This window comes from Silene latifolia, chromosome 4, assembly GCF_048544455.1.
Source record: "Silene latifolia isolate original U9 population chromosome 4, ASM4854445v1, whole genome shotgun sequence".
NCBI classification, from domain to species: Eukaryota; Viridiplantae; Streptophyta; class Magnoliopsida; order Caryophyllales; family Caryophyllaceae; genus Silene; species Silene latifolia.
The window spans coordinates 1,937,303-1,964,783 of NC_133529.1; the positions used below are offsets into that span (position 1 = coordinate 1,937,303).

The 27,481-nt window shown below is 43.4% G+C and overlaps 3 protein-coding genes across 3 annotated transcripts; 2 read left to right on the forward strand and 1 right to left on the reverse strand.

The window, feature by feature from the left end:
• Nucleotides 1–14,158: 14,158 nt before the first annotated feature.
• LOC141653894 (putative acetyltransferase At3g50280) lies at nucleotides 14,159–15,541 on the reverse strand. The gene has a single exon (XM_074461761.1). It carries the CDS (start codon nucleotides 15,539–15,541, stop codon nucleotides 14,159–14,161), a length of 1,383 nt encoding a protein of 460 aa, XP_074317862.1.
• A 1,658-nt stretch (nucleotides 15,542–17,199) lies between these two features.
• LOC141653895 (uncharacterized) lies at nucleotides 17,200–17,952 on the forward strand. The gene has a single exon (XM_074461762.1). It carries the CDS (start codon nucleotides 17,200–17,202, stop codon nucleotides 17,950–17,952), a length of 753 nt encoding a protein of 250 aa, XP_074317863.1.
• Nucleotides 17,953–18,657: 705 nt separating this feature from the next.
• Nucleotides 18,658–22,626, forward strand: LOC141653896 (uncharacterized). The gene has a single exon (XM_074461763.1). It carries the CDS (start codon nucleotides 18,658–18,660, stop codon nucleotides 22,624–22,626), a length of 3,969 nt encoding a protein of 1,322 aa, XP_074317864.1.
• The last annotated feature ends 4,855 nt before the right edge of the window (nucleotides 22,627–27,481 follow it).

Below are 27,481 nucleotides of genomic sequence, written 5' to 3' on the forward strand. Positions count from 1 at the left end.
CGGTTTTTACGTCCATTTGCCAAATTTCATAGTCATGAAAAGCGGCAATCGCTAAGATAATCCGAATGGAACGCAGCATAACTACGGGTGCAAAAATCTCATCGTAGTGCAAACCTGGCACTTGGGTGAAACCTTTAGCAACTAGTCGTGCTTTGTAGATATCTTCTTGACCTTCCACAGAATGCTTTATCTTGTAAAGCCATTTGCATTGAAGGGGACGAACCTTAGCGGGTAAGTCAACAAGATCCCACACGTTGTTCTCATACATGGAGTCCATCTCGGATTGCATGGCCTCAAGCCATAGTTTCGAGTCGGAACGGTCACGGCACCTTTATAGGTTGCGGGTTCACTACTCGTTAAGAGTAGAACGTCATCTATGTCATGTTCCTCGACCATACCAATGTATCTGTCCGGAGGAATAGAGACTCTTCCCGACCTCCTAGGTTCCTCGGGAATATTCACCGCAGTAGGGATTGAAGGAATAGGTTCCTCCAATGGTTGCTCGGTGTTTGGTTCTGGAATCTCCGACAGGTCGAAGGTTCTATCACTCTTTGCATTCTCGAGAAATTCCTTTTCTAAGAATGTCGCACTAGCCGCAACAAAAACACGTTGTTCGGTTGGCGAATAGAAGTAATGACCACGTGATCCTTTAGGATAACCTATAAAGTATGTCTTGACCGATCGCGGGCCGAGCTTATCTTCAGGTCTCCACTTGACATAAGCCTCGCAGCCCCAAACCCGTATAAAGGACAAGTTAGGGACCGTTCCCTTCCATAGTTCATATGGAGTCTTGTCAACAGCTTTAGACGGACTTCGGTTAAGTATTAGAGCGGCTGACAAAAGAGCATAACCCCATAATGAATCAGGTAAAACCGTGTGACTCATCATGGATCGAACCATATCAAGTAGTGTTCGATTTCTCCGTTCGGACACACCATTCAATTGAGGTGTTCCAGGTGGAGTTAACTGTAGGGCAATCCCACAGTCCTTTAGGTGTTGATCAAACTCGTGAGAAAGATACTCGCCACCACGATCCGAACGCAGTGTTTTAATCTTTCTACCTAATAGGTTCTGTACCCTATTTTGGTATTCCTTGAATTTCTCAAAGGATTCACTTTTGTGCTTCATTAAGTAGACATAGCCATATCTACTCAAATCGTCCGTGAAAGTGATGAAATACCTATAGCCTTCTCGTGCGGTGATTGACATAGGGCCACATACATCCGTGTGTATGAGTCCTAATAGGTCAGCAGCGCGCATTCCAACACCTTTGAAGGAAATACGAGTCATCTTACCGATGAGACATGATTCACACGTGCCAAATGATTGAAAATCAAAGGCCGAGATAGCTCCATGTTTGATGAGCTGTTTTACGCGTTTCTCATTAATGTGTCCCATACGGCAGTGCCATAGATACGTTTGATCTTTGTCACCAACCTTTAACTTTTTATTCATTACGTGTAATATTTCCGAGGTCTGATCTAAAACATAAATTCCGTTCATGGAGACTGCCTTGCCGTAAATCATATCGTGTAATGAGAAAATGCAAGAATTATTTTCTATTACAAATGAAAAACCAAGTTTATCAAGCGCAGAAACTGAAATAATGTTTTTCGAAAGACTAGGAACATAATAGCAGTCAAATAAAGACAACTCAAATCCGCTAGGAAGCTGGATCACATATGTCCCCTTCGAGATGGCAGCTACTCTTGCTCCATTTCCAACACGCAGGTCCACCTCACCCTTTACGAGGGGTTCGATGTTTCGGAGCCCCTGCACATGATTACACAGATGAGAACCACAACCAGTATCAAGTACCCAAGTTCCGTAACTTGCGTGGTTAATCTCAATCATATGAATAAAAGTAGAAGAGAGAGAAGACATACCAACAGGTTTAACACGACCTGCCTTTAAGTCCTCATGATAAACAGGACATGTGCGTCTCCAATGCCCAGTCTTGTGGCAATGATGGCATTCCATGTTTTCACTCTTGCCCTTTGTCATGCCTGATGAGTTGCTCGCCTCACCAGGACCACTCTTCCCTGAACCTGACTTCTTGAACTTCGCCTTACCTACTGTTAGGTTTGCCGGAGCTTTGCCCTTACCTTTCCCTTTGTTTGACACAACGAGAACATCCTGTTTCGAGCTCCCACTGAACTTCATGTCCTTCTCGGTCTGTACGAGGAGGGAGTGCAATTCATGGGGAGTTTTCTTCAAATCATTCATATAGTAATTCGCTCTGAATTGCGAATAACCATCGTGGAGTGAATGAAGAATACGGTCGATAACAATATTCTCACTGATGTTACAATTAAAGGTCTCCAGTTTCTCGACATTCTCAATCATCTTTGAGAATGTGTGGGCTAACCGGTTGGCCCTTTCGGGAGTCTCGCATCAAAGAAGCGAGTGGTATGCTCATAGGTCACGATTCTCGGTGCTTTCGAGAATTCCTTAGTGAGCGTGGTGAAAATCTTGTTTGCACCTTGGGCTATGAAGCGTTTCTGCAAATTGGGTTCCATTGCAAAAATGAGTACGTTCTTTACCGCTTTTGACTTCTAAAGCGAAATCGTTATACTCGTTGATTTCGTTAATTCCAGCCGTGGGGCCTGGGTTTAACGGCATGGGCTCAAGCAGATATCCGAGCTTCCGTCGGCGGCGGCGGCATTCCGAAATCCGCCTCCAGTCCGCGAAGTTGGATCCGTCATTCTTGATCGGGTAGACCGATTCATCCGACTCATGAAGATCCTAAGCCGGGACTCACGGTCCAATGTGGCACTTGGCATTGGGTTATCACTTGAACCAGCCATTTGTTGTTAAGCAGTTTAAAATCGTGATCTACACTGAAAAAGAAAGAAAAACAAAACGAAATAAGCAACTCATCGAGGTGATTTAAGTCTATTTTAAAATTCATTCTAAACATGTAGACTCTTGCACTTGCATAATTGATCTCCCTCAAGAAAGATACAAGTGATCCCAAGACTCAATTTCTGTAAATTGATAAGCCAACTGTTTAGCTAATTCTTCCGGAAGAACTCTTGGTCGATAGATTTCTGTAAATCCTATCTATAGTCCACCATAGTCACTTTACATGTGAATTTAAAGGTTAATATCCGTATACTACCCCTTTAATTGTAGGACTATAACGTAAAATTTACATGTGAATATTGTCATAAAACATAAAAACGATAAGGAATAAGAAATCAACCTCGGGTCCTTATTGTGCGGCGTAAAGAACAGGAATCAAACGAGTTTCCCTCCTAATTGTTGCACCCAAGACTTGTCCGAGATATGCCCTTGTGCTAGATAGTGTTCTCCGATTGCCTTGCAATATTGGGAGAACTGATGTGAGTTTGTTTGAGATGAGAGATCTCGGTTTCGATAGAGGAGAATGCTCTTTCAAAACCCTAATATTTTGTCTAATGAACGATTCGGTTAGACAAGAGGAGAAGCTCTCCTTTTGTCTATGTTTGGCTCGGCCAAACCGAGTCCATGGGGAGGAAATGGGCTTTTCCATTTCCTCTTCATTTTAACTCGTAGTCCGTACCCAATGACTAAATGTATATGACGCGGTTTTTATAAATCGTCATCGGTTATCGGCTATTAAAACATCAACTAATTATACGGGTTAGTTGAAATATTAATGCATGTCCGACAAAGACGATATTGTATAATTATATTCAATATACATTTAATTAAATATAAAACGCTTATATTTAATTTTACGAATTAACTGGTTAATTCGCCTTAGTCCATGATATTTAATCCGTATTAAATATAATATCTCAACATCACATATTTTGACTAACTACTAGTCAAATAACTCGGACTAACTGGTTAGTCAAATTTGGCATCTACATGACTGTATTTTCATACTGTCACGTCTCTCGAACGTATCCTATAGGTGTGACTTTTAGGGACCAGTTGATCACCGCCATCTGTATGACAATAACGTCAAACTTTTCTAGCAAGCCAACCGTTATTGATAAACGTGGACCAACTGATAATAATACCAAAAGTATGCCCTTTGATCCTTTTAGAGGTTTATAAGTCCTTGCACTAACTGTTAAGGACACCAACCCCAACAAGCTCCCACTTGTCCGTACAAGTGTATGTGCAATGACGTTATCCGCACTAACTGGAGGACACAAGCTCCAACAAACTCCCACTTGTCCGAACAAGTGTATGTGCGATAACCGATTCTCATATTCATTTAAAATTTCTCCCACTCAATGTAAAACAATTTGCAGATCTGGATCCACAAAGGTCGTATTTTACAATCGATCTGTATCTAGAGTGGTTTCCCCGACTAGAGAGTAACTTAACTGATAAAACGAATCCGTATCCGAGCATGGCCATGCATTTCGATTCTGACTCCTCGAGTGGCCCTTAGAAATATCGAGTACGATAAAGGCTGAATATTTCCTTCAACTCGACTCCTTCCGATCTAAGCACAGCATGAAATGACCCAGAAACAATCTACTTGGCCCCCTGTTACGGATGACCGTGAGAAAGAAACCAAAGTCACCCAAAATCTGCCGTAGTCTCAAGAGACAGTCGATAGTCAAGAGATTCGACTCTTAGAATCACTATGGAGGTCCTATCCACGACCGGGCAACGAATGTTATAAAACATTTAGGACTCCACGTCGATGTCACAATGGTGTCCTACGAAATATCCGTATAAATCGCCTCTGTGATTGGTCAGTCAACCGGTTGACTTATGGCTCGTTGAACCCACCATCAACCAACGTCACAAAATAATTGCCAGAGTTATCAGCTCATGTGGGCAATTAAGGACTAACAATATATGATGTTTGTTCAGTTCACTTTGTGGTGTTCAAAATCGTCGTACAATTCCACATGAAAAACAAAATATATATATATAAAATATCAAAACGATGATGTCGTATAGAGTACAAAGGAGAATGAATCTGATCCATAAAAGAGTACTACAACTTAGGAACACGTTTAATTCCCATGGAATTAACATGCCCTTCATGCTTATCTTGTCGTAATGCTTTAGTGAGAGGATCTGCTATGTTATCATCTGTAGCAATCTTTTCTATCACTACTGTCTTTTGCTCCACGTAATCCCGGATTAGATGAGCTTTCCGTTGTACATGTCTAGACTTGTTGCTAGACTTAGGCTCCTTAGCTTGGAAGATGGCACCACTATTGTCGCAATAGATGGTGATCGGGTCATTCGAACTAGGCACTACGAGAGAGCCCATGTAAGAATTGACGCATCCATATCGCTTCCTTTGTTGCTTCGGACGCGGCATAGTACTCGGACTCAGTCGTAGAATCTCTTTTATGCAGATTTGTTTCGAACTCTTCCCGGTGGCGACGGCAGCGCGCCATTAAGAGTAAAAACGAATCCGGACCGAGATTTCGAGTCATCTCGATCCGTTTGGAAGCTAGCATCTGCACAGAACCGGTTGCGCATAGCGTTTGAGAGCCTCCATAAGTCAATGCCCAATCTTTAGTCCTCCGTAGGTACTTAAGAATGTTCTTTGAGCCAGCCAATGTGGTTCACCTGGATCTTTGTTGGAATCGACTTGTCATACTCAATGCATATGCCACGTCGGACGTGTGCATATCATGGCATACATGATTGATCCTATAGCCGAAGCATAAGGAATCCGTGTCATGCGCTCTTTCTCTTCCGGTGTCTCTCGGTGCCTCGAGACGGCTCGGATGTACCCCGGAGACATAGGAAGGAACCCCTTCTTGGAGTTAGTCATACTGAATCTCTCTAGGACTTTGTCTATGTAAGACTCTGATCGAGAGATAACATCCGTCGTGATCTATCTCGATAGATACGGATGCCTAGAATTCTCTGTGCCTCTCCCAGATCTTTCATCTGGAAATGGTTCTTCAACCATACTTTTACCGAAGTTAAGAGAGGTATGTCATTCCCAATCAGGAGTATGTCGTCAACATACAATATTAGGAAGACAATCTTGCTCCCACTCGACTTGATATATAGACATGGTTCCTCGACGATCGAGTAAATCCATTCTCTTTTATCACTTGGTCGAAGCGATGATTCCAACTCCTTGATGCTTGCTTAAGTCCATAAATGGAACGCTAAAGCTTGCACACTTTCTTAGGATGTCTTTGGATCGATAAAACCTTCGGGTTGTACCATGTACAATTCTTCCTCCAAAAAGCCGTTTAAGAAGGCGGTTTTCACGTCCATTTGCCAAATTTCATAGTCATGAAAGGCGGCAATCGCTAAGATAATCCGAATGGAACGCAGCATGACTACGGGTGCAAAAATCTCATCGTAGTGCAAACCTGGCACTTGGGTGAAACCTTTAGCAACTAGTCGTGCTTTGTAGATATCTTGCTGACCTTCCACAGAATGCTTTATCTTGTAAAGCCATTTGCATTGAAGGGGACGAACCTTAGCAGTTAAGTCAACAAGATCCCACACGTTGTTCTCATACATGGAGTCCATCTCGGATTGCATGGCCTCAAGCCATAGTTTCGAGTCGAATCTGGTCACGGCACCTTTATAGGTTGCGGGTTCACTACTCGTTAAGAGTAGAACGTCATCTATGTCATGTTCCTCGACCATACCAATGTATCTGTCCGGAGGAATAGAGACTCTTCCCGACCTCCTAGGTTCCTCGGGAATATTCGCGGCGGGATTGAAGGAATGGGTTCCTCCAATGGTTGCTCGGTGTTTGGTTCTGGAATCTCCGACAGGTCGAAGGTTCTATCACTCTTTGCATTCTCGAGAAATTCCTTCTCTAAGAATGTCGCACTAGCCGCAACAAAAACACGTTGTTCGGTTGGCGAATAGAAGTAATGACCACGTGATCCTTTAGGATAACCTATAAAGTATGTCTTGACCGATCGCGGGCCGAGCTTATCTTCAGGTCTCCACTTGACATAAGCCTCGCAGCCCCAAACCCGTATAAAGGACAAGTTAGGGACCGTTCCCTTCCATAGTTCATATGGAGTCTTGTCAACAGCTTTAGACGGACTTCGGTTAAGTATTAGAGCGGCTGACAATAGAGCATAACCCCATAATGAATCAGGTAAAACCGTGTGACTCATCATGGATCGAACCATATCAAGTAGTGTTCGATTTCTCCGTTCGGACACACCATTCAATTGAGGTGTTCCAGGTGGAGTTAACTGTAGGGCAATCCCACAGTCCTTTAGGTGTTGATCAAACTCGTGAGAAAGATACTCGCCACCACGATCTGAACGCAGTGTTTTAATCTTTCTACCTAATAGGTTCTGTACCCTATTTTGGTATTCCTTGAATTTCTCAAAGGATTCACTTTTGTGCTTCATTAAGTAGACATAGCCATATCTACTCAAATCGTCCGTGAAAGTGATGAAATACCTATAGCCTTCTCGTGCGGTGATTGACATAGGACCACATACATCCGTGTGTATGAGTCCTAATAGGTCAGCAGCGCGCATTCCAACACCTTTGAAGGAAATACGAGTCATCTTACCGATGAGACATGATTCACACGTGCCAAATGATTGAAAATCAAAGGCCGAGATAGCTCCATGTTTAATGAGCTGTTTTACGCGTTTCTCATTTATGTGTCCCATACGGCAGTGCCATAGATACGTTTGATCTTTGTCACCAACCTTTAACTTTTTATTCATTACGTGTAATATTTCAGTGGTCTGATCTAAAACATAAATTCCATTCATGGAGACTGCCCTGCCATAAATCATATTGTGTAAAGAGAAAATGCAAGAATTATTCTCAATTACAAATGAAAATCCGAGTTTGTCAAGTGCAGAAACTGAAATAATGTTTTTCGAAAGACTAGGAACATAATAGCAATCATATAATGATAACTCAAATCCGCTAGGAAGCTGGATCACATATGTTCCCCTCGAGACGGCAGCCACTCTTGCTCCATTCCCGACACGCAGGTCAACCTCACCCTTTGCGAGAGGTTCGAGATTTCGGAGGCCCTGCACATGATTACACAGATGAGAACCACAACCAGTATCAAGTACCCAAGTTCCGTAACTTGCGTGGTTAATCTCAATCATATGAATAAAAGTAGAAGAAGAAGACATACCAACAGGTTTAACACGACCCGCTTTTATGTCCTCATGGTAAACAGGACATGTGCGTCTCCAGTGCCCAGACTTGTGGCAGTGATGGCATTCCATGTTATCCATTTTGCTCTTTGTCGCGCCTGATGAGGTGCTCGACTCACCAGGCCCACTCTTCCCTGAACCCGACTTCTTGAACTTCGCCTTACCTACTGCTAGGTTTGCCGGAGCTTTGCCCTTACCCTTCCCTTTATTTGACACAACGAGAACATCCTGTTTCATGCTCCCACTGGACTTCATGTCCTTCTCGGTCTGTACGAGAAGGGAGTGCAGTTCATGGGGAGTTTTCTTCAAATCATTCATATAGTAATTCGCTCTAAATTGCGAATAACCATCGTGGAGTGAGTGAAGAATACGGTCGATAACAATATTCTCGCTGATGTTACAGTTAAAGGTCTCCAGTTTCTCGACATTCTCAATCATGCTGAGAATGTGTGGGCTAACCGGTTGGCCCTTCTGGAGTCTCGCATCAAAGAAGCGAGTGGTATGCTCATAGGTCACGATTCTCGGTGCTTTCGAGAATTCCTTAGTGAGCGTGGTGAAAATCTTGTTTGCACCATGGGCTATGAAGCGTTTCTGCAAATTGGGTTCCATTGCAAAAATGAGTACGTTTTTAATCGCACCCGCTTCCATACAGAAGTCATTAAACTTGGTGACTTCTGCAGCTCTAGCCGTGGGACCTGGGTTTGCCGGGATGGGCTCCAAGAGATATTTGAGCTTCCCGTCAGCAGCGGCAGCATTCCGTAATGCCGCCTCCCAGTCCGCGAAGTTGGATCCATCATTCTTCAGTCGAGTAGACTGATTCATCTGATTCATGAAGATCCTAAGCCAGGACTCACGGTCCAATGTGGCACTTGGCATTGGGTTATCACTTGAACCAGCCATTTGATGTTTAGCAGTTTAAAATCGTGATCTACACTGAAAAAGAAAGAAAAACAAAACGAAATAAGCAACTCATCGAGGTGATTTAAGTCTATTTTAAAATTCATTTTAAACATGTAGACTCTCGCACTTGCATAATTGATCTCCCTCAAGAAAGATACAAGTGATCCCAAGACTCAATTTCTGTAAATTGATAAGCCAACTGTTTAGCTAATTCTTCCGGAAGAACTCTTGGTCGATAGATTTCCGTAAATCCTATCTATAGTCCACCATGATCACAGGATCGTACGAGTGACCATAGTGTTGAGATAAAATAGGTCAATCGGTTCCAACTTACCCGACGTAGAAGGGGTCATAGTATGCCTACCGACGAAGAAGGGACTCATTGGAGTTTGACCTATAAAGACTGTTCTCAATTTTTGTTTATACGAGGAAGATCCCATCAACTAAATTATAATTCATTTTAAGTGAACGAATAACTAGCGTCTGCGTGAATGAATTAATTTGGGTGATGGCTTAACATGATCGTGTGACATACGAATGTCAAAGAAAACTAACTCGTGACCTCTATATGTGTCAGTTTTCATGCAATTATTAGGTGGTTTGGTTTTTAGGCGGAATATGATGCATACTATCGTTACAATAAAATAAATAATTGAATGCAATACGTAAATAAAATTTCCTAGTGTGGCCTATCCTAATAAAAAGAACAAAATACAACTTTGGAATCCACCGTTGGACCCAAGAAGCTTGTCTTGTTGTTCCATCTTGATCCAAGTAGCGGGAGTGAGCATCTGGTCTCCGTCTTTGGTCTTCTCAAAAATTACAATTTAAAATTACAAAATATAAACCTAATTACATTCTAATAAAAACTGTAATTACAAGTGAAAAAATCCAAAACGGAGATACGAGATCTCAAAATACAACCAAGACCGTGTTCCATCATTACGGTAACACGTTCTACTAAGGCCACACTAAGTTACAACCGTTTGCAAATTAAAATAAATACGTAGTAAAAAGGCATTCACGGCATTCATAAATTAACGATAAATAAAAATGCATCAACTAAAAACAAATTCTTTCGGGACATAATTCCGTAATTATGTTAAATTTATCCAAACCACCTTTTAATGATTAAAATTCATGTGATAAAACCGCTTCTATCATTTAATTTTAATCTATTATAATCCGTTACTTTAAAAACGCTTTAAAATAACCTAATGGTACGTGTGTGAACCGTTTCACAATCATAGCGAGTGTACTATATCCGTATAAAGTACATATTATGTCCAAAAGAAAATTTAAATCAAAAGAAACAAATTTTCAAAGCTGTCAAAGACGAAATCCCTCGATCCAGGGACACAGGTGCTCGATCGAGGAACACACAGGGCTCGATCGACTGAACTGCAAGTCGATCGAGAGGGTGCCAAGCAGAGAGTGCTCGATCGACTAAACTGGTGGTCGATCGAGTACTTTTATTAGCACATCTGCTCGATCGAGTACGAGGACAACTCGATCGAGCAGTAGGGTTTTGAAAGGGGTCGATCGAGTACAGCAAGGACTCGATCGAACCAAAACAAGGCAGAAAGAGCACTCGATCGAGTAGAAATACGCTCGATCGAATGCAAACAAGGCTGAAAAACAAAACCCTCGTGAAACAGTTTTGACGAGACAAAACAAAACCAACTTTGATCAAAATCGCATCAAAACAATTTAACAATTTGACAAAACTTGACATATTGTTATAATCTCCGTATAAAACAACAATATGCATAAAACAAATTGATAAACAAGATGAAAGAACCGTGTAAGACATGTCACGGTTTCAAAAAAAAATTTAGCCGTGTAAACTGGACACGGTTTTCGAGACAAAGAAAAACGCAGCAACACAAAAAAAATTTTCGTGATGAAAAACCTGCTGCCTCACGGTTTTAAGCAACATCCGTGTAAACAAGACACGAATTTCGAGACAAACACAACCGTTTCAAAATCGTTTTATGAAAAACACATAGAAAATTTACGTGGCCTCGCTCTGATACCACTTGAGGGTTAATATCCGTATACTACCCCTTTAATTGTAGGACTATAACGTAAAATTTACATGTGAATATTGTCATAAAACATAAAAACGATAAGGAATAAGAAATCAACCTCGGGTCCTTATTGTGCGGCGTAAAGAACAGGAATCAAACGAGTTTCCCTCCTAATTGTTGCACCCAAGACTTGTCCGAGATATGCCCTTGTGCTAGATAGTGTTCTCCGATTGCCTTGCAATATTGGGAGAACTGATGTGAGTTTGTTTGAGATGAGAGATCTCGGTTTCGATAGAGGAGAATGCTCTTTCAAAACCCTAATATTTTGTCTAATGAACGATTCGGTTAGACAAGAGGAGAAGCTCTCCTTTTGTCTATGTTTGGCTCGGCCAAACCGAGTCCATGGGGAGGAAATGGGCTTTTCCATTTCCTCTTCATTTTAACTCGTAGTCCGTACCCAATGACTAAATGTATATGACGCGGTTTTTATAAATCGTCATCGGTTATCGGCTATTAAAACATCAACTAATTATACGGGTTAGTTGAAATATTAATGCATGTCCGACAAAGACGATATTGTATAATTATATTCAATATACATTTAATTAAATATAAAACGCTTATATTTAATTTTACGAATTAACTGGTTAATTCGCCTTAGTCCATGATATTTAATCCGTATTAAATATAATATCTCAACATCACATATTTTGACTAACTACTAGTCAAATAACTCGGACTAACTGGTTAGTCAAATTTGGCATCTACATGACTGTATTTTCATACTGTCACGTCTCTCGAACGTATCCTATAGGTGTGACTTTTAGGGACCAGTTGATCACCGCCATCTGTATGACAATAACGTCAAACTTTTCTAGCAAGCCAACCGTTATTGATAAACGTGGACCAACTGATAATAATACCAAAAGTATGCCCTTTGATCCTTTTAGAGGTTTATAAGTCCTTGCACTAACTGTTAAGGACACCAACCCCAACAGTTTCCACTTCGAGTTTTTGAGGAGTTTTGAGGTTGCCAGGATTTGAACTCGTGACCTTCGGTCACACTGGCTCTGATACCATGATAGATGAACCATCTCAACCAAAACTTTAAGGTGATGGTTGAGGCCCAACTATTATAAATATTCCTATTACGCTCCCTCACTCAAATGCCCATTGGGCTTGAAGAGTGGTTGGTTGTGCACCGGCTCCCCCGTACCGTGTGCTGGAATTCCACTTCGAGTTTTTGAGGAGTTTTGAGGTTGCCAGGATTTGAACCTGTGACCTTCGGTCACACTGGCTCTGATACCATGATAGATGAACCATCTCAACCAAAACCTTAAGGTGATGGTTGAGGCCTAACTATTATAAATATTCCTATTACCTACTCCCCGCCAACTTGGTCATTGGAAGTTCCGGTGGAATTCAATTCTTACATGAGCAACTAAACGATTTTGCCAAATTCACCCGAATTGGATGATGGAACTTATTTCCTATGAAGTGCAAGTTCTTAGGAAGTTGAAGTTCCTTGACCAACCAAACAACCCCTTAATTTGTTATACTTCAGAAATTCAAGATAAATAGGCTATTTTGGTCAAATAAGTTACCTCAAATGCTTTGCAAAACAGAACCTAAATTATATATTCTATCCTTATCATCAAGGTACGAATCAATAATACAACTATTCTCTTAACGGCGCCAAATAATACAACTATTATCTTATTCAAAGTCCATCTGGCAGCTTACACGACGCCAAATGAAGGGGGGACATATGGTGGTTTCTTGGTAGGATGGAGGTGCGGAGTTTGAATGGGGGGTGGGGACTCATGTGGGCATGGGATGGTAAACTCTCGGCCCATAAATATTTTATACGGGGTCTTAATAAAGTGACATAATGAAGTACCATCTTCTACCGCATGTTCATGGTAAACTCGATAAACACCCCCCAGCAACAAGATCCGTCACTTAAATCGATACAAGTGGACTAGTATGACCATCATGGTTGACTATTTTCGTGTCATCACCCATATTAAATAAAGACCATATAAATTCAAAGATACTTTCGTAACGCGTGACTGATACAAAATAAAGGGTTTCCATAAACATTAGGATTAGTTTATTTCCTAGGTAATTAATTACTAGTTTATTTTATTTCTTAATTTCAGAATAAGAATAATATGACAATTGTTCAGCCATATTCGGTTTAGGAAAGTCTATTTTAGGAAAAAATTAACTTGTGAAACAAGGCAGCAGTAGGTCATTTATTTTCTAGTATAAATAAGAGGTTGTTGTATGTTATATTTGAAATCAATTGAGAATTAATAAAAGTAAAAACTGTTGCTTTGTTTGGTGTTTATAAATTCTGCAAACCCTAGGATCGACGCGTTTCGTTCCATCCTCGTTATTATTTGATGCGTTTCAGACATTAACACAATTGATAGCAATATGTCTTGCGATTCAATCACCATTGTTCGATCTATAGGTCTAGATTGCGCAAATATCCCATTTTAAACACCAAACAAAGCAACAGCTTTTACTTTTATTAATTCTCAATTAATTTCAAAAATAACATACAACGACCTCTTATCTATACTAGAAAATAAACGACCTACTGCTGCCTTGTTTCACAAGTTAATTTTTTCCTAAAATTGACTTTTCTAAATCGAATATGGCTGAACAATTGCCATATTATTCTTATTCTGAAATTAGAAAATAAAATAAACTAGTAATTAATTACCTAGGAAATAAACTAGTCCTAATGTTTATGGAAACCCTTTATTTTGTATCAGTGACAATGTCAGTTAAGTTAATTTCATAAGCTGGTTGTTTGTTCTTAACACGTGACTTGTGTGGTAGTCAGCAGCAAACTCATCTACATTTGTCTTTTTATTGCATTTACAGTCAGAGATGCCTGGCACTAGTTCAACGGTGGCTGGGAGTTTCATGGCAGGGTGATTTAGTCATTTGGCTTATTGATTGGAGATAAAACAATAACATAAAACGACGGAGAGCTATCCTTTTGAAAGGATAAAATTTTCAAAATTTGGAAACGTCATACAATACATGAATTATGATTACATGACACTTATGAGTACATGACACTTATTCAAATAATTGATACAATATAATATGGGGTAGGGACGTTTAAGATACGTAAGACATAAACTCCTTGTCTGACTCGAGAGCATTCATTGTCTCAGATAATAGACATACTTGTAAATCCACACTTCCATCACCTTCACGTCCTGGATCGACAACTATCTTCCCATTTCTCCAAGTAGAATACCCGGAACGGATCATAACCGCTTTACCGAGACCAAACTCGGCCCCATAAGCATCAAATCTCATTGATCCAGTAAAAACAATTGGGCAAGTACCAAATACATCACGAAGTTTCTTTGGTGAGGACACTTTTGGTGATTCAGCAAGTTCCTTCATAGAAGCCCTAATCTGTTTTTCATCAAGGCCCATAACTCCTTGATGGAGCAATGTAGCGGCCCAACATAGCCCATTTTTCATCAAGTCATTCATTTTGGATGTTACACTTATGAGATGAACAAAGTTCCCAAAGTGGGTAGCGGGTAGTGGCGGGTCGTGCCTAGGTCGGGTATCTGCAATCAAACAGCAATGCATATCCGACTCGCCTGGTAAATTTTGGACCCGAGCAATAGATAACCACATAAATGCGGCTAGAGCTTGGAACGAGGAGATTCTGTTATTATTATTATTATTATTATTATTATTATTATTGGATTGTGCTTTGAGCATAGCTATGGTCCTGACACTAAAATGAAAGACTTGGACTCTTAATTGAGGATCCACATCAAAATGGGTGACAGACTCACTCTCCGAATAAGGGAGTTTAAGAACCGGCCCATATCCATCAGCAAACATAGCCTTGAAAATGGGCTTTTCAATTTCGTCTCCTTGGCCCATAAATACTTTTGACAGGACTTTAATAAAGTGCCATATTGAAGTACCATCTCCTAATGAATGATTCATGGTAAACCCGATAAATACACCATCAACAAGATTCGTTACTTGAACGGATAAAAGTGGTCGAGTGTGACCATCATGGTTGACTACTCCCAACTCACCCATATCAAAAAAAGACCATATAAAACGAGAGTTATTTTCATAACATGTGACAATGTCATTTACTGTTACCTTATACTCTTCAGTGCTACTAGCATGAATGAGTGTAGCACCGGGCCCTTTGTCGGGGTCTACGTAGACCCAAGAAGATTGATCAGCGTCGTACTTGACTGTCGAGAGGAGCCCCGCTAACGGGTAAAAGTCGACAAGGGCTATCGACATCGATTGCTTTAGATTTTCTATTAAAGAGTCAATTGATGATAATGAAGGTGGTTTTGCATAGAGAAGACCTTTATGTAGATAAGGTGTAGATAATTGTAATATATCAAATGCTGATAAGTAGTGAGGGTGATTTGGTAATTTGACATTTTGTTTTGGTTTGATGAAGTACTGAGAGATTATCTTCAACTTCTGATTATTTTCATTAGACATTGTTTGTTTAAGTTTTGGAAATTGAAATTGCATAATTGGAGAGTTTCATTAGACATTATATATAGTTGGTGATTTTGAAGATGTCTTTTGAGAATAATCAACCAAATGTTAAGGAAAATTACGTTATATGGTAATAAAATATTAATTTATGGAATAATATGTTAGTTTATAGAATAGTATCATAATAATATATTTGTTCATGGAATAATATTTAGAGTTACCTTATTTAATAGATTTTATTCTAAATTAGATGTTGTTTCTATTGTATTTTTAAGGTATGAAATATAGTTGGTGCTTTTTTAGATGTTTTTTGAGAATAATTGACAAAGTGCTGGGAAATTTTATTGTACTCCCTCCGTCGCGATTTTTTGTTATCTATTCGTTTTGATACGAAGACTACAAAAATATTAAAAGAAGAAAAAATAATAATGATAAACTAAAGAGTTATCACATATCCATTTGCCCACTGGTACTCCCTCTCATTATTTAGATACATATCATTTATTAAATATATGTCAAGTATATTTTAATCAAATGGTATGAATCTAAAAAATATGAGGGAGTACTAATTTATGGAATAAAATATTAGTTTTGAAATTGTATCGTAATAATATATTAGTTTATAGAATATTCCGTAATATTTAGAGGGGTGGTGGGGGGATGGTGGTTCCTCGGCAGGACGGAGTTCAAGGGGGGGGGGCATAGGGTGGTTCCTCGGCGAACGGAGTTCGAGTAGGGATGAAGAATGCATGTGATGGCTAGTGTGTTGTGCGCGCATGGGACAATACACGCAGGCTTTTCGGTAGTCGCTGCTCGAAGGTAAGCGGGTATGAGTCGGGTCACTTTTGATAGTTTCAATCGTTATAGAGTCATTTTTAAGTTGGGTCATTTTTAAGTTGGGCCATTTCTAAGTCGGGTCTTTTCGGGCCGGGTTGTAATATCTTCTTTAATAGTTTTGGGTCATTTCAGGTCACCATTTTGCCTGAAATAAGTCACTTTGGGTCCATCAGATCACATCGAGTCTATCAAGTCAAGTTCGAGCCACACTTTCGGGTTACTTTATATATGGTCTCGCGTTAAATTTTCAAATGTAGTCATTCGGATCGAGTCATCATTGTTGGGTCTAGTAGGGGACCAGGGGTCGCCAAAGTTGGAGTGTTGGGTGGGTACTGGGCAGGTGGTTTGGGTGGAAGGTTAAGTTGTATCTTATTTTTTATTAGAGCAAGTTAAATGGTTTAGTTTAGGGATTTGCTTACAATTTTATAAATTGGAATCAAGTGTCTAAATATTGAAGATGGCCATGTAGAATGGCTTGATTTAAGCAACTAGTCTCATGAAGCTAGTAGCTTAAAGTGGCCCACAACTTAAAATCAACCAATAGAAAAATTAGTTACATATTGTAATTAATTAAATAAAATTTTATAAAAACCTAAAAACGCGAAATAACCAAAGAGTAATAAGTCATGACACTATCCAAAATCGTCTAGGGTTCCTAGGGTTCTGTCTAATCGCTCTTAGGGTTTCTCCTCTCGCTCGGGGCTTTTCTCACGACTTCGATCGTGAGGGAGGGCTTTGTTGTTTCTCTTTGCTTTTGTTTCTCTTTGCAGGTACAGTCGATGAGCAACATACGGGACGCCAACCGAAAGGGAAAGGGGCCGATGACTGAGGATGAAGAGGGGTTTAGGGGAGATCGTGGTGGTTTCGTTTGGGAGGATGAACCAGTTGAATCAAACGGGAAATCGATGTTAGTAGGGAAGCTGTGGGCGTCGAGGCCGATTAACGTGAAAGCGGCTATCGATACAATGGTGCGATTATGGAATCCAAACAAACCTATTACCGGGAATGTGGTGGATGCTAAGGAAAAGATTTTTGTGTTCCGCTTCGAAGGGGAACGAGACAAGGCTAGGGTTTTGGAAGGCCAACCTTGGCACTTTGAGAAGTTTGTTTGGTGCTTCAACGAACCTAATGAATCAGGTAAGGTTACTGACGTTCCTCTCTATCATTTCCCTATTTGGTCGAGAGTATATGATCTCCCCATCTCGGGAAGATCAAGCGATGCGAATTTGCGACGAATTGGGGCGAACCTTGGTACCTTCCTAGAGGCGGATAAGAGTTCGAATTGCGAATTAAATAGGGCGATTCGTGTTCGTATTATTCGAGATGTCAGGCAGCCTTTGCAAGCCACGATACCTATCACAATGAAAGATAGTAAAATCGTTCAGTTTGATGTGAAATACGAGAGATTACCCATATTTTGCTACGGATGTGGGGTGATGGGACATGGAGAGAAAGATTGTGAACATGGCCCATATGAGGATGACGAGTTACAGTTCGGGGAATGGTTGAGAGCTTCTCCGTGGAGAAAGCGCGGGTACGGGGAAAGCAAGAAGGGACCTGAGCTCAGTCTTTGATAATGAGAAAAAACGGGAAGCTGAGCATGATATATCATTGATGATAGAACGACTCCAAGCTATTGCTCTAAATCTGAAAACCAAGAAGGGCACGGCTGGGTTGAGGCAAGAAGAGCAGGTTGGGACTGGTGAGACGAGGGAGCATGCGGTGGTAGTGGTTAATGCTGTGGAGGAGGATAGGGAAGAGGAGGGGAGAAGAGAGGGGGACATTGTGGAGGGTACGGGGGCGATAGCTGATGAGGGGTTCGTGACTGAATCTCAGGGGATAATGGGTGATGTCGTTATGGAATTGTATAGGGAGAACACGGAGACACGGGCTCCTGCTGGGCAGAGGGAGTTGGTGGAGGGGGGAGGCAGCGAGGGGAGCGTTGGAGGGAAGAAAAGAGAGTGGAAGAAGCAGGCACGAGTTGGAGGTGGGGAGAGGAGTGGGAATGCGTTGGTATGTATCAGTGGGGGCAAACGTGGCAGGGCGGAGGAGAATGATTTTTCAGGCGAGAAGCGAATCAAGGTGACTCTAGACGGGGGCGTCTTAATACCTGAGGCGGAGGTTGAGTGCACTCAACCCCGCCAGGCCCAATGAATCTCCTAAGTCTCAACTGTCGGGGTTTGGGCAACCCCGACACGGTGAATGCCCTGCGCACTCTAGTGCGTAGGGAAGCCCCGGCCATGATTTTTCTTTGCGAGACGAAACTTTGTGGTCGTGAAATGAGGAGGGTGAGGGAAAAGCTTGATGGGTACCGTGGTATTGATGTGGATAGTGCAGGATGGTCCGGTGGTCTCGCATTCATGTGGAAAAAAGATATCGACTGCTCTTTTGTGTCGGCATCTATGCACCATATGGATTTTCATGTTCGAGAGGGGGAGAAAGAGTGGAGAATAACGGGTTTTTATGGGTGGCCAGTTGTTTCTGACAGACATCTTTCATGGGATTTGCTACGTTTGCTCAATGAACAATCTTCACTACCTTGGCTTTGCATAGGAGACTTTAATGAAATCTTGTATTCTACTGAGATGAAAGGTGGAAGCCGGGCGCAATGGCAGATGAATAATTTCCAAGCAGCTGTTGATTTTTGTGGGCTGCGAGATGTGGCATGGGAAGGTTACGCTTTTACTTATGACAACGGGCAAGCTGGAGAGAATAATAGACAGTGTATGTTGGATCGCGCAATGTGCACTGAGGCGTGGCAAGATATGTTCCCGTATGCGAAGAATTTTCATCTTGATAGGGAATGGTCGGACCATGCCCCGCTAAAGCTTACCTTTGACAGACGTGAGATAGGAGGGAAGACGAGATGTAGGTTTCGATTTGAGCAAGTATGGGTTGGGGAAGAGGGTTGCGAGGATGCCGTGTGTAGGGGAGTGGTTAAGGGGCAGGGAGACTTGGTGTCTACGATCAAGGCTTGTGCTAAAGAACTTCAAGCGTGGAAGAAAATTAGCATTGGCAAAATTAATCGAGGCTTAGAAGTGAAGCGTAGACAATTGACTCGTCTTAATGAAGGAGATAGGTCGGAAGCCGCGGTACAAAAACGAAGAAAACTCATTCCGGAGATTGCAGCTTTATATAAACAAGAAGAGCAATATTGGCGGCAACGATCCCGAGCATTATGGTTGAAAGATGGGGATCGGAATACCAAGTTTTTCCACTCCAAAGCAGGTGAGCGCAGGCGAAAGAACTTTATACCCCTCCTAATTGATGATGAAGGGCGGGAATGGGTAGGAGAGGAGAAGATTGAGAGAGTGGCGGTGAATTACTTTGAGGAGCTTTTTCAGACAGCTGAGCCAACGAATTTTGATGATGTGCTATCGGGCTTGGAAGGGAGGGTCACAGATAGGATGAATGGGATGCTAAGAATGGACTATCACGAAGAGGAGGTAGTAGAAGCTCTCAACCAAATGCACCCCCTTAAAGCACCGGGTCCAGATGGAATGAACGGTCTCTTTTTTCAGTCCTATTGGCACGAGATTGGCCCCCAGGTCACTACTTCGGTTTTGGAGATTCTGCGTGGGAATGCGAGCCCTGCACGGCTCAATAAGACTAACATAGTGCTTATACCAAAGAAGAAGGCGCCCGATAAAATGAGGGATTTTCGACCGATTAGCCTATGTAATGTGGCCTATAAGCTTGTGTCGAAAGTCTTGGCTAATCGTCTGAAGATGTTCCTTGGTGATATTGTGTCGGAGAACCAGAGCGCTTTCACCCCGGGTAGGCTGATCACGGACAACATCCTCACAGCTTTTGAAGTGTTTCACTTTATGAAGAATAATAGACAGACGGATGGGTACATGGCTTTGAAACTTGATATGGCGAAGGCCTATGATAGGGTGGAATGGGTCTTTCTTCAAAGGGTTTTGATGACGATGGGGTTTGATGCGGGTTGGATCCAACGGGTCATGGCTTGCGTTACAACTGTTACTTTTTCGGTAATGATCAATGGGTCTCCCTCGACTGAGTTTCGGCCTAGTAGAGGATTGAGACAAGGCGACCCTTTATCCCCATATCTGTTTCTTATTTGTGCCGAGGCTTTATCGAACATGTTACGGAGAGCGGTCGAAAACCAATCGCTGCATGGGATTCGTATTTCAGCTACGGCACCGACCATATCCCATCTCCTCTTTGCTGATGATAGTATATTTTTCGTGAAGGCAACGTTACAGGAAGCTGATGGGGTGAACAATATCTTGAGACGATATGAAGCTGCTTCTGGACAATTGGTTAGTTTGGAGAAAACAACGGTTGCCTTTAGTAGAGGGGTTCCGAGGGGTCGAAGGAGTGAAGTGGCTGCCAGGTTAGGCGTGTTGGAGGTGGAGGAGCACGCCCGTTATCTTGGACTCCCGACGGTAGTGGGTCGATCTAAGAAGGTGATTACTGATATTATTAGAGATAAACTTAGCAAAAGATTACAAGGTTGGCGCGGAAAAATTTTGTCTAGGGCTGGTAAGGAGGTTCTCATAAAGGCTGTGGCCAATTCACTCCCTACCTATGTGATGAGTGTTTTTAAAATTCCGGCAAATTTTTGTGATGAGCTAAGAGCTATAGTAGCACGCTTCTGGTGGGGTCACAACGAGGATAAGCGAGGTATTCACTGGGTGTCATGGCGAAAGATGGCGCGGCCAAAGGGTGTTGGGGGAATGGGGTTCCGAGATTTTAGACAGTTCAATCTTGCTCTTCTTGGAAAACAGGCGTGGCGACTGATGACCAACCCGAACAGTTTATGGACCCGGCTCATGAAAGCGAAATATTTCCCCAATGTCGATTTCATGATTGCTGAACTGGGCTATAATCCTAGCTATACGTGGCGCGGAATCTTGGAAGCGAGGGAGGTCTTAGAACGAGGAATGAGGAGACGTATAGGGGATGGGCTGTTGACGAGAGTGTGGGGTCACCCGTGGATTACGAATACAAGTTCTGGCCGTGTTATCTCGCCATGTCCACACGGCCATGAGAATATGACGGTTGAGGAGCTGATGTTGCCGAACCTTGCGGAGTGGGATGGGGATAAGTTGAACCAACTCTTTCTTCCCTTCGAAGTGCAGCGAATCCATGACATTCGTATTAGTCCAAATAAACCTCCTGATATCTGGTATTGGGGACTCGAGAAGAATGGGTTGTATTCGGTCCGGAGTGCGTACAAGATGTTGGTCGGGGAACTAGGAGATATGGCTGGTGGTTCTGACTGGGCTAGTGGGAAATGGTTGTGGAATCGGCTCTGGAAACTTTCGGTTTGGCCCCGTGTGAAGCTCTTCTTCTGGCAACTGTGTAGTGAAGCACTCGCAACACGAGCCAACATTGCTGCCCGAGTTGGAGGTGAGTACTCTCTTTGTTCTTTTTGTAATTCAAATATAGAGTCTAGTCTTCACTTGTTTCGGGATTGTGGGGTGGCTAAATGGATTTGGGATGGCTTGAATTTCGGAGAGGTGACCGAAGGCATGGGTGGGGATGTGAAGGAATGGGTGGAGTGGTGCTGGAAGAGTCTGGGCATGGAAGAGGGAGCGATGTTGATGATTGGTTGCTGGGCTATCTGGGAACACCGCAATAAGGTAATATTTGATAATGCGATGGTGGCTCCGGAGGATGTCGTGAGAAGGGCATGGGATGTGGCTAGGGAAGGTGTGGGTGATGGGGGTGTGCGGCCTGAGGGGTTGGCTTACAAGCGGGGGAGTACTCGGGGGGAGGAGGAGTCGGGGTGGAGACCGGCGCGTGTGGGTTTCGTCAAAATAAATGTTGACGCAGGAGTGAAGGAGGGAGAGGGAGTGAGTACGGGTATTGTTTGCCGTGACAACAAGGGCGAGGCGATGTGGGGTGTATCGATTGGAAGGAATCAGAGCTGGGATGTTAAGTTTGCAGAAGCTACCGCAATCTTGGATGGTCTGGAAGAAGCAGCTGCACGTGGAATTCGCAAAGTGGAAATTGAGAGTGATTGTCTGTCTGTGATAGAAGCTATTCGCGAGAAGCAGCTGGGACGAAGCATGTTTCATCAATTATTAGATGATATTATTTCTTTTAGTTTCAACTTCGAGTCTGTTATTTGGTCTTATGTAAGTCGAGTCAATAACTGTGTCGCTCATGGTTTAGCTCATTGTGTTCCACGAGTCGTAGGTAAAGTGATATGGGAGGATGGGTTCCCACCTTCTGTAAACGCTGCTGTTACTTTTGATCGATTATTAATTGAGTAATGCCTTTAGGCATTTTTCTTCAAAAAAAAAATAAAATTTATGAAAACTAGCTAAATTATTGGAATAATATAGTAGCTTAAAATTGTTATGGCTTAAAATGTGATGTGGATTTGTCAAGCTAGTAGCAAATAGCCTACTATTGAACTTGCTCTTAAAGCTTCCTTTTAATCAATTTGTGATTGGGTTTATTTTATTTCAACTTCTTTTTGGTTAAATGTTTGTAATTAAGTTTCTTATTGTTTTATTTTCAGTTATGTTTTGAAAATATTTCTTATATTTATTTACAGTTGTAAAAGCTATATTTTCTTTATGCCAAATGTGCATTGAGATTTTGACTCACCCGTACCCAAGTATTTATAATTACGTTTACTATATAATAGCAAAATAAATAATGTAGTTGTTCCGGGTATGAATTCCGAAGCAGGTTTGCTTACCACGCTAGCTTTGTCGAATAATGCCTCTTCTAGCCTTGACTGCTCTCCTCGGCCTCTCCTGCAACAATGAGCAAACTGAGGGCTTGGCTTTGTGCCAAGCGTACTCACTCCGACGCTCAAGTCGTTGAATTTACTTGTGATTAAGTAGTATGTAGCTTGATGACGTGTATTTGTAGAGAGATGAGAGAGATAATACCAATTTAAGTGGTTCTTAGGTTAGATTCTGGATCCCTTCCTCAATGAGGATTGAGGAGTATTTATAGACTTTCACCTTTTGTCACGTAGTGGCCAAGTGGGCCAAGTGGCGTAGAAAGGTGGAAAGATCGATCTACCCTCGGCCGAGGGACCTATGGCAGCCGGCGAGCCTGGTTGACTCCATGCCGAGGGTTCTTGGATATGAGTACGCGGGTATGTGCCCCGGCTGGTAGGTTGCCATGCCGATACCCAGGCTGGCAGGCCGAAGGGATGCATCGGCTGGGATGTCTAAGTCATTGAATTGCTGTGGATATCTTTGACCTCGTTCAATATGTTGACTTGGTCAGCGGGTGCAGAATATGCCCCATCAATTTGCCCCCAGCGTAGTCTATGCCGTGGTATGGGCTCCGATGTATGTTGAGCGTATATTCTGCGCAAGTGAAAATTTTCTGCCCCGGCTTCTTCTCCCTCGGCTTACTTCTGTGCAGGCCGTACCATATCCCCCCTCCACATGGATGGGTAATGGACATCAAATGTGGAAGAAAAGATGTTACTGGCCGGCGGACTCAAGGTTGAGAGTGCTTGGGTGTACTTTTGATTGCCCTCGGCCGGTGCTACCTAGCTTGGTTAGTCATATCAGGCGGAGAAATGATACTTTAGGATTTCTTTGAGGAAGATGAATAGTCAAAGGGATATAAAGGGGCGTGTTGAAGACGCTTGTTCTTGTTGCATTGATTGACATTCCGTACGCATGCCCGACATGTGTCTCTTCGTTGATTGGTCGACGCTTTATGGGCTGCGTTTTGATTGGTCCTCCTTTATGGGCTTTTGCCTATAAATACGGACTTTTGAAGTGAAATTGGTTAGCAATTTCATTCATTCTAAAAATTTTCTTCTTTCCAAAATTCCAAGTCTTTCCCTCTCTTCCGATCTTCATAATTTTTACGTCGGCGTAGCACTTTTCTTCAAGGTAAACCGAAAAACCTTTTCAACTTTTTGTTTTGTTTAAGTAATTGTTGTGAACCATGTCTTCTGCTGATGCCGGTCCCAGACTCGTGCGCCGGGGGTTCCCCGTCGCGTCTTGATGAGGAGGAGGTGGTAGCCGCAATTCCGTTAAGGTCGAGGGGCCCTAGGTCTCCTTCCCCGGAAGTTGACCGCAGAGTTCTGGAGGAGTGGGAGGATGATGACGATGTGGATGACGGTGATGATGATGAGGAAAGGAATCCTTCCGGGACGGAGAGAGGGCGGCGATCTTGCATCATTACGATGCCTGTACTACCGGCGCCGATCGTGGTTTTATTGATAAGTTGGTCCGCTGCTCTGGCTCCGAATTTTTCGAAGAGCACTTCTTTTTTGGCAAGGGGTACAACATTGTCATCCCTGGGGAGGGTCAGGCCGTCTGTTGCCCTCCCCCGGGTCACATCGGCGTATATATGAGGCACCTGGAGTATGGTCTCCGGTTTCCTCTCAATATGTACGTCTCTTCCATAATTCAGGCGATGACCGTTGCGGCGGCGCAGCCTTCACCCTTTGGCCGTTAGGACTATAGTCGGCTTCGTGTGGTCGTGTCGTCGGGGGGGTGATCCCAACGGTAAACTTATTCCGCCGAATTCATTTTCTTCGAATGAATGTTCAAGGTGGCCGGGGGTGGTATAGCGTCCAGACTGAGCCGGGCTATCTCACCGTGCCTAAGCTCACCTCTTGCAAGGGCTGGAAGGAACGGTGGGTGTATGTCGAGGTCCCAGATGATTATCCGTTGCCTCGGTCTTTTGAGCACCATGTTAACTTGCGGTGCGAGAGCAAAGGGGAGCGTGAGAAGATGATCCCCAAGGGCAAGAATAAGATGGACGCCGGGAATGTCTATCTTAATGAGGACGAGAAGCAGGCACTGAAGCTTTTCGAGGTCGATGACGATGGGGCCGAAGGTTTGGTTGCCCCCGACGCAAGTCATCCGGATGGATGAGCCGCTTTGCCACGTCGGCCTCATACCGGCCCTAGCACAGGGTGAGTGGGGTCGGTGTGAGGCCCATTTCTGCTTTAATGTTTTTCGTTGTTTGTTTCTTGACATGTTCCTTTGTCTAAGTTTTGCTTTGTTTCTTTTACAGAGCACTTTGGTCCCGAACTGTCCGAGCAACTCCTCGAGAAGATGGGGCTGGACAAAGACGGAAACGTTAAGGAGAAGAATCCGAAGGTCGATGTGCATGACCGCCGTCCGTCGCCATCGACCTCCCGAAGGGCTTGGACGATACGGCGGCCCGTGCCAAGGTAGCCGCCGCCATTCCTCGCCGGGTCCGAAAAGCCAAGTCTACGGCGGCGACGGTGTCAACCTTTGTTCCGCCTCCACCAGAGGTGGAGGTCGTTGACATTGTCGATGGAGAGGATTCCGATGCTGAGGGATCTCCGCTTAGGCGTAAGAGGAAAAGATCTACCCATGCCACCGATGCTTCTGCTTCCGTCGCTCATGTTAATGCCAGCGCCGAGGAAACGGATCAACTGGCCAAGAAGAGCAAGCCCTCCGGTACAGGTCTAACTTGCGGCTCAGATTTAGCCGGCTCATTAGATATACCTGATGACCGGCTCTCTGGTATGTCCATGAACGTTGACGTGGACTCTTTGGTTGAATTTTTTGTAGATCAACCGGCGCAGCCTGTCCCAATTACTGAGCGGCGAGTTGAGAAGAGGCCTATGCAGACGGCGGGAAAAAATGTCGACTCCGTACTCGCGTCGATATCCAACGATCGGCTCATAGCGGAGGGTACAAAGCTGAGCAAGAAGGTTGGGATTTGGTCCGATCTGGTCGGCTCTCGTATTAGGGAGCAAGAAAAGGCCTTGGCCGATACGGGACCGTTGATAGAGCAGCTGAGGCTCGATGTTGTTGCCGCAAAGGGGGTGGCCGGGAAGGCTAAGCATGACCTCCTTGCCGCACAAGCGCGGGTCGAGGAAATTGAGAAGCTGCTGTCGGCCGAGAAGGCCAAGGTAGAGGCCGCCGATTCTCGCCGCCGCCAAGTTGAAGGAGGAACGGGACAGGTACAAGGGCGGCTACGACGTTGTTGTCGCCCAAAGGGAGGAGTCGAAAAGGGCGTATCGGCTCCAAGCTGAGTCGCATAGGGAGACTAGTGCTATCCTTGCCCAAAGGGAGAAGGATATTGAGACACTTCAAAACACGCTTCTCCCACGCATGTGTGCTCAGTATAGGGACCTGACCGAAGAAGCTTTCAGGGAGGTGGTAGATGAGGTCTATCCGGATGGCTCCTTTCTGTGGACAAAATTTGACGAGCTGTTCGATGATAGGCTCGAAGCTAAAGAGAAGGCTGCGGCAGATAAGGCTGCCGAGGATGCCAGGGCCAAGAAGGAGGAGGAGGCGACCGCTGCAAAGGCGGCCCTTGCAGAGAAGACGAGGGCGGCCGAGGAGGAGTCTGCTAGACTGAAGGCAGCTGAGGATGCTAAGGCTGCTAAGAAAGCTGAGGATGCTAAGGCTGCCCAGAGCGCATCTAAGTCGCTCACCGAGGGTAACGCTGCTGATGGCGGTAAGGGCAAGCAGCAACAGGCATAGGGAGACGGGCGGTCGTCACCGAGCTCACCGGCGTCTCGGATAGCTTCGCCTATTCGGGGCCAACTATTAAGCCTTTTCTCCCTGCCATCCTTTTGGCGCTTCAAAGAACCAGTCCGTAACCTTTTGCTTTACTTTTCCTTGTATTTTGTAAAACCTTGGTAGGTAGAGTCTTGGCTTATCCCAAAGGGGACGGCCGTCGTCTGTATTTCTCCTTCTTGTAACTTTGTTATCTTTTTCTTTAATGAGAACTCGCTTGTTTTGCCTCTGGCTTGGCCGAGGCCTTTGATTTATTCCTTCACTTGTCTTCTTGCGTTAATTAATTGAGCGCTTTTTCGTTTCTACCTTCGGCTTTAGCCGAGGCAGTTTAAGATGCGTGTCTCAACTGTGTTTAACGTCTTTAAGCTCGGTCTTAATTTGCCGAGGGCAGTTGCGTTAATTAATTGAGCGCTTTTTCGTTTTTACCTTCGGCTTGGCCGAGGCAGTTAGAATGCGTATCTCAACTGTGTTTAACGTCTTTAAGCTCGGTCTTAATTTGCCGAGGGCAGTTGCGTTAATTAATTGAGCGCTTTTCGTTTTTACCTTCGGCTTGGCCGAGGCAGTTAGAATGCGTATCTCAACTGTGTTTAACGTCTTTAAGCTCGGTCTTAATTTGCCGAGGGCAGTTGCGTTAATT

Coding starts and splice junctions, on each gene's coding strand:
- LOC141653895 (XM_074461762.1), top strand. CDS start 17,200: ATGACTGAGGATGAAGAGGGGTTTAGGGGAGATCGTGGTGGTTTCGTT.
- LOC141653896 (XM_074461763.1), top strand. CDS start 18,658: ATGAGGAGGGTGAGGGAAAAGCTTGATGGGTACCGTGGTATTGATGTG.
- LOC141653894 (XM_074461761.1), bottom strand. CDS start 15,541: ATGTCTAATGAAAATAATCAGAAGTTGAAGATAATCTCTCAGTACTTC.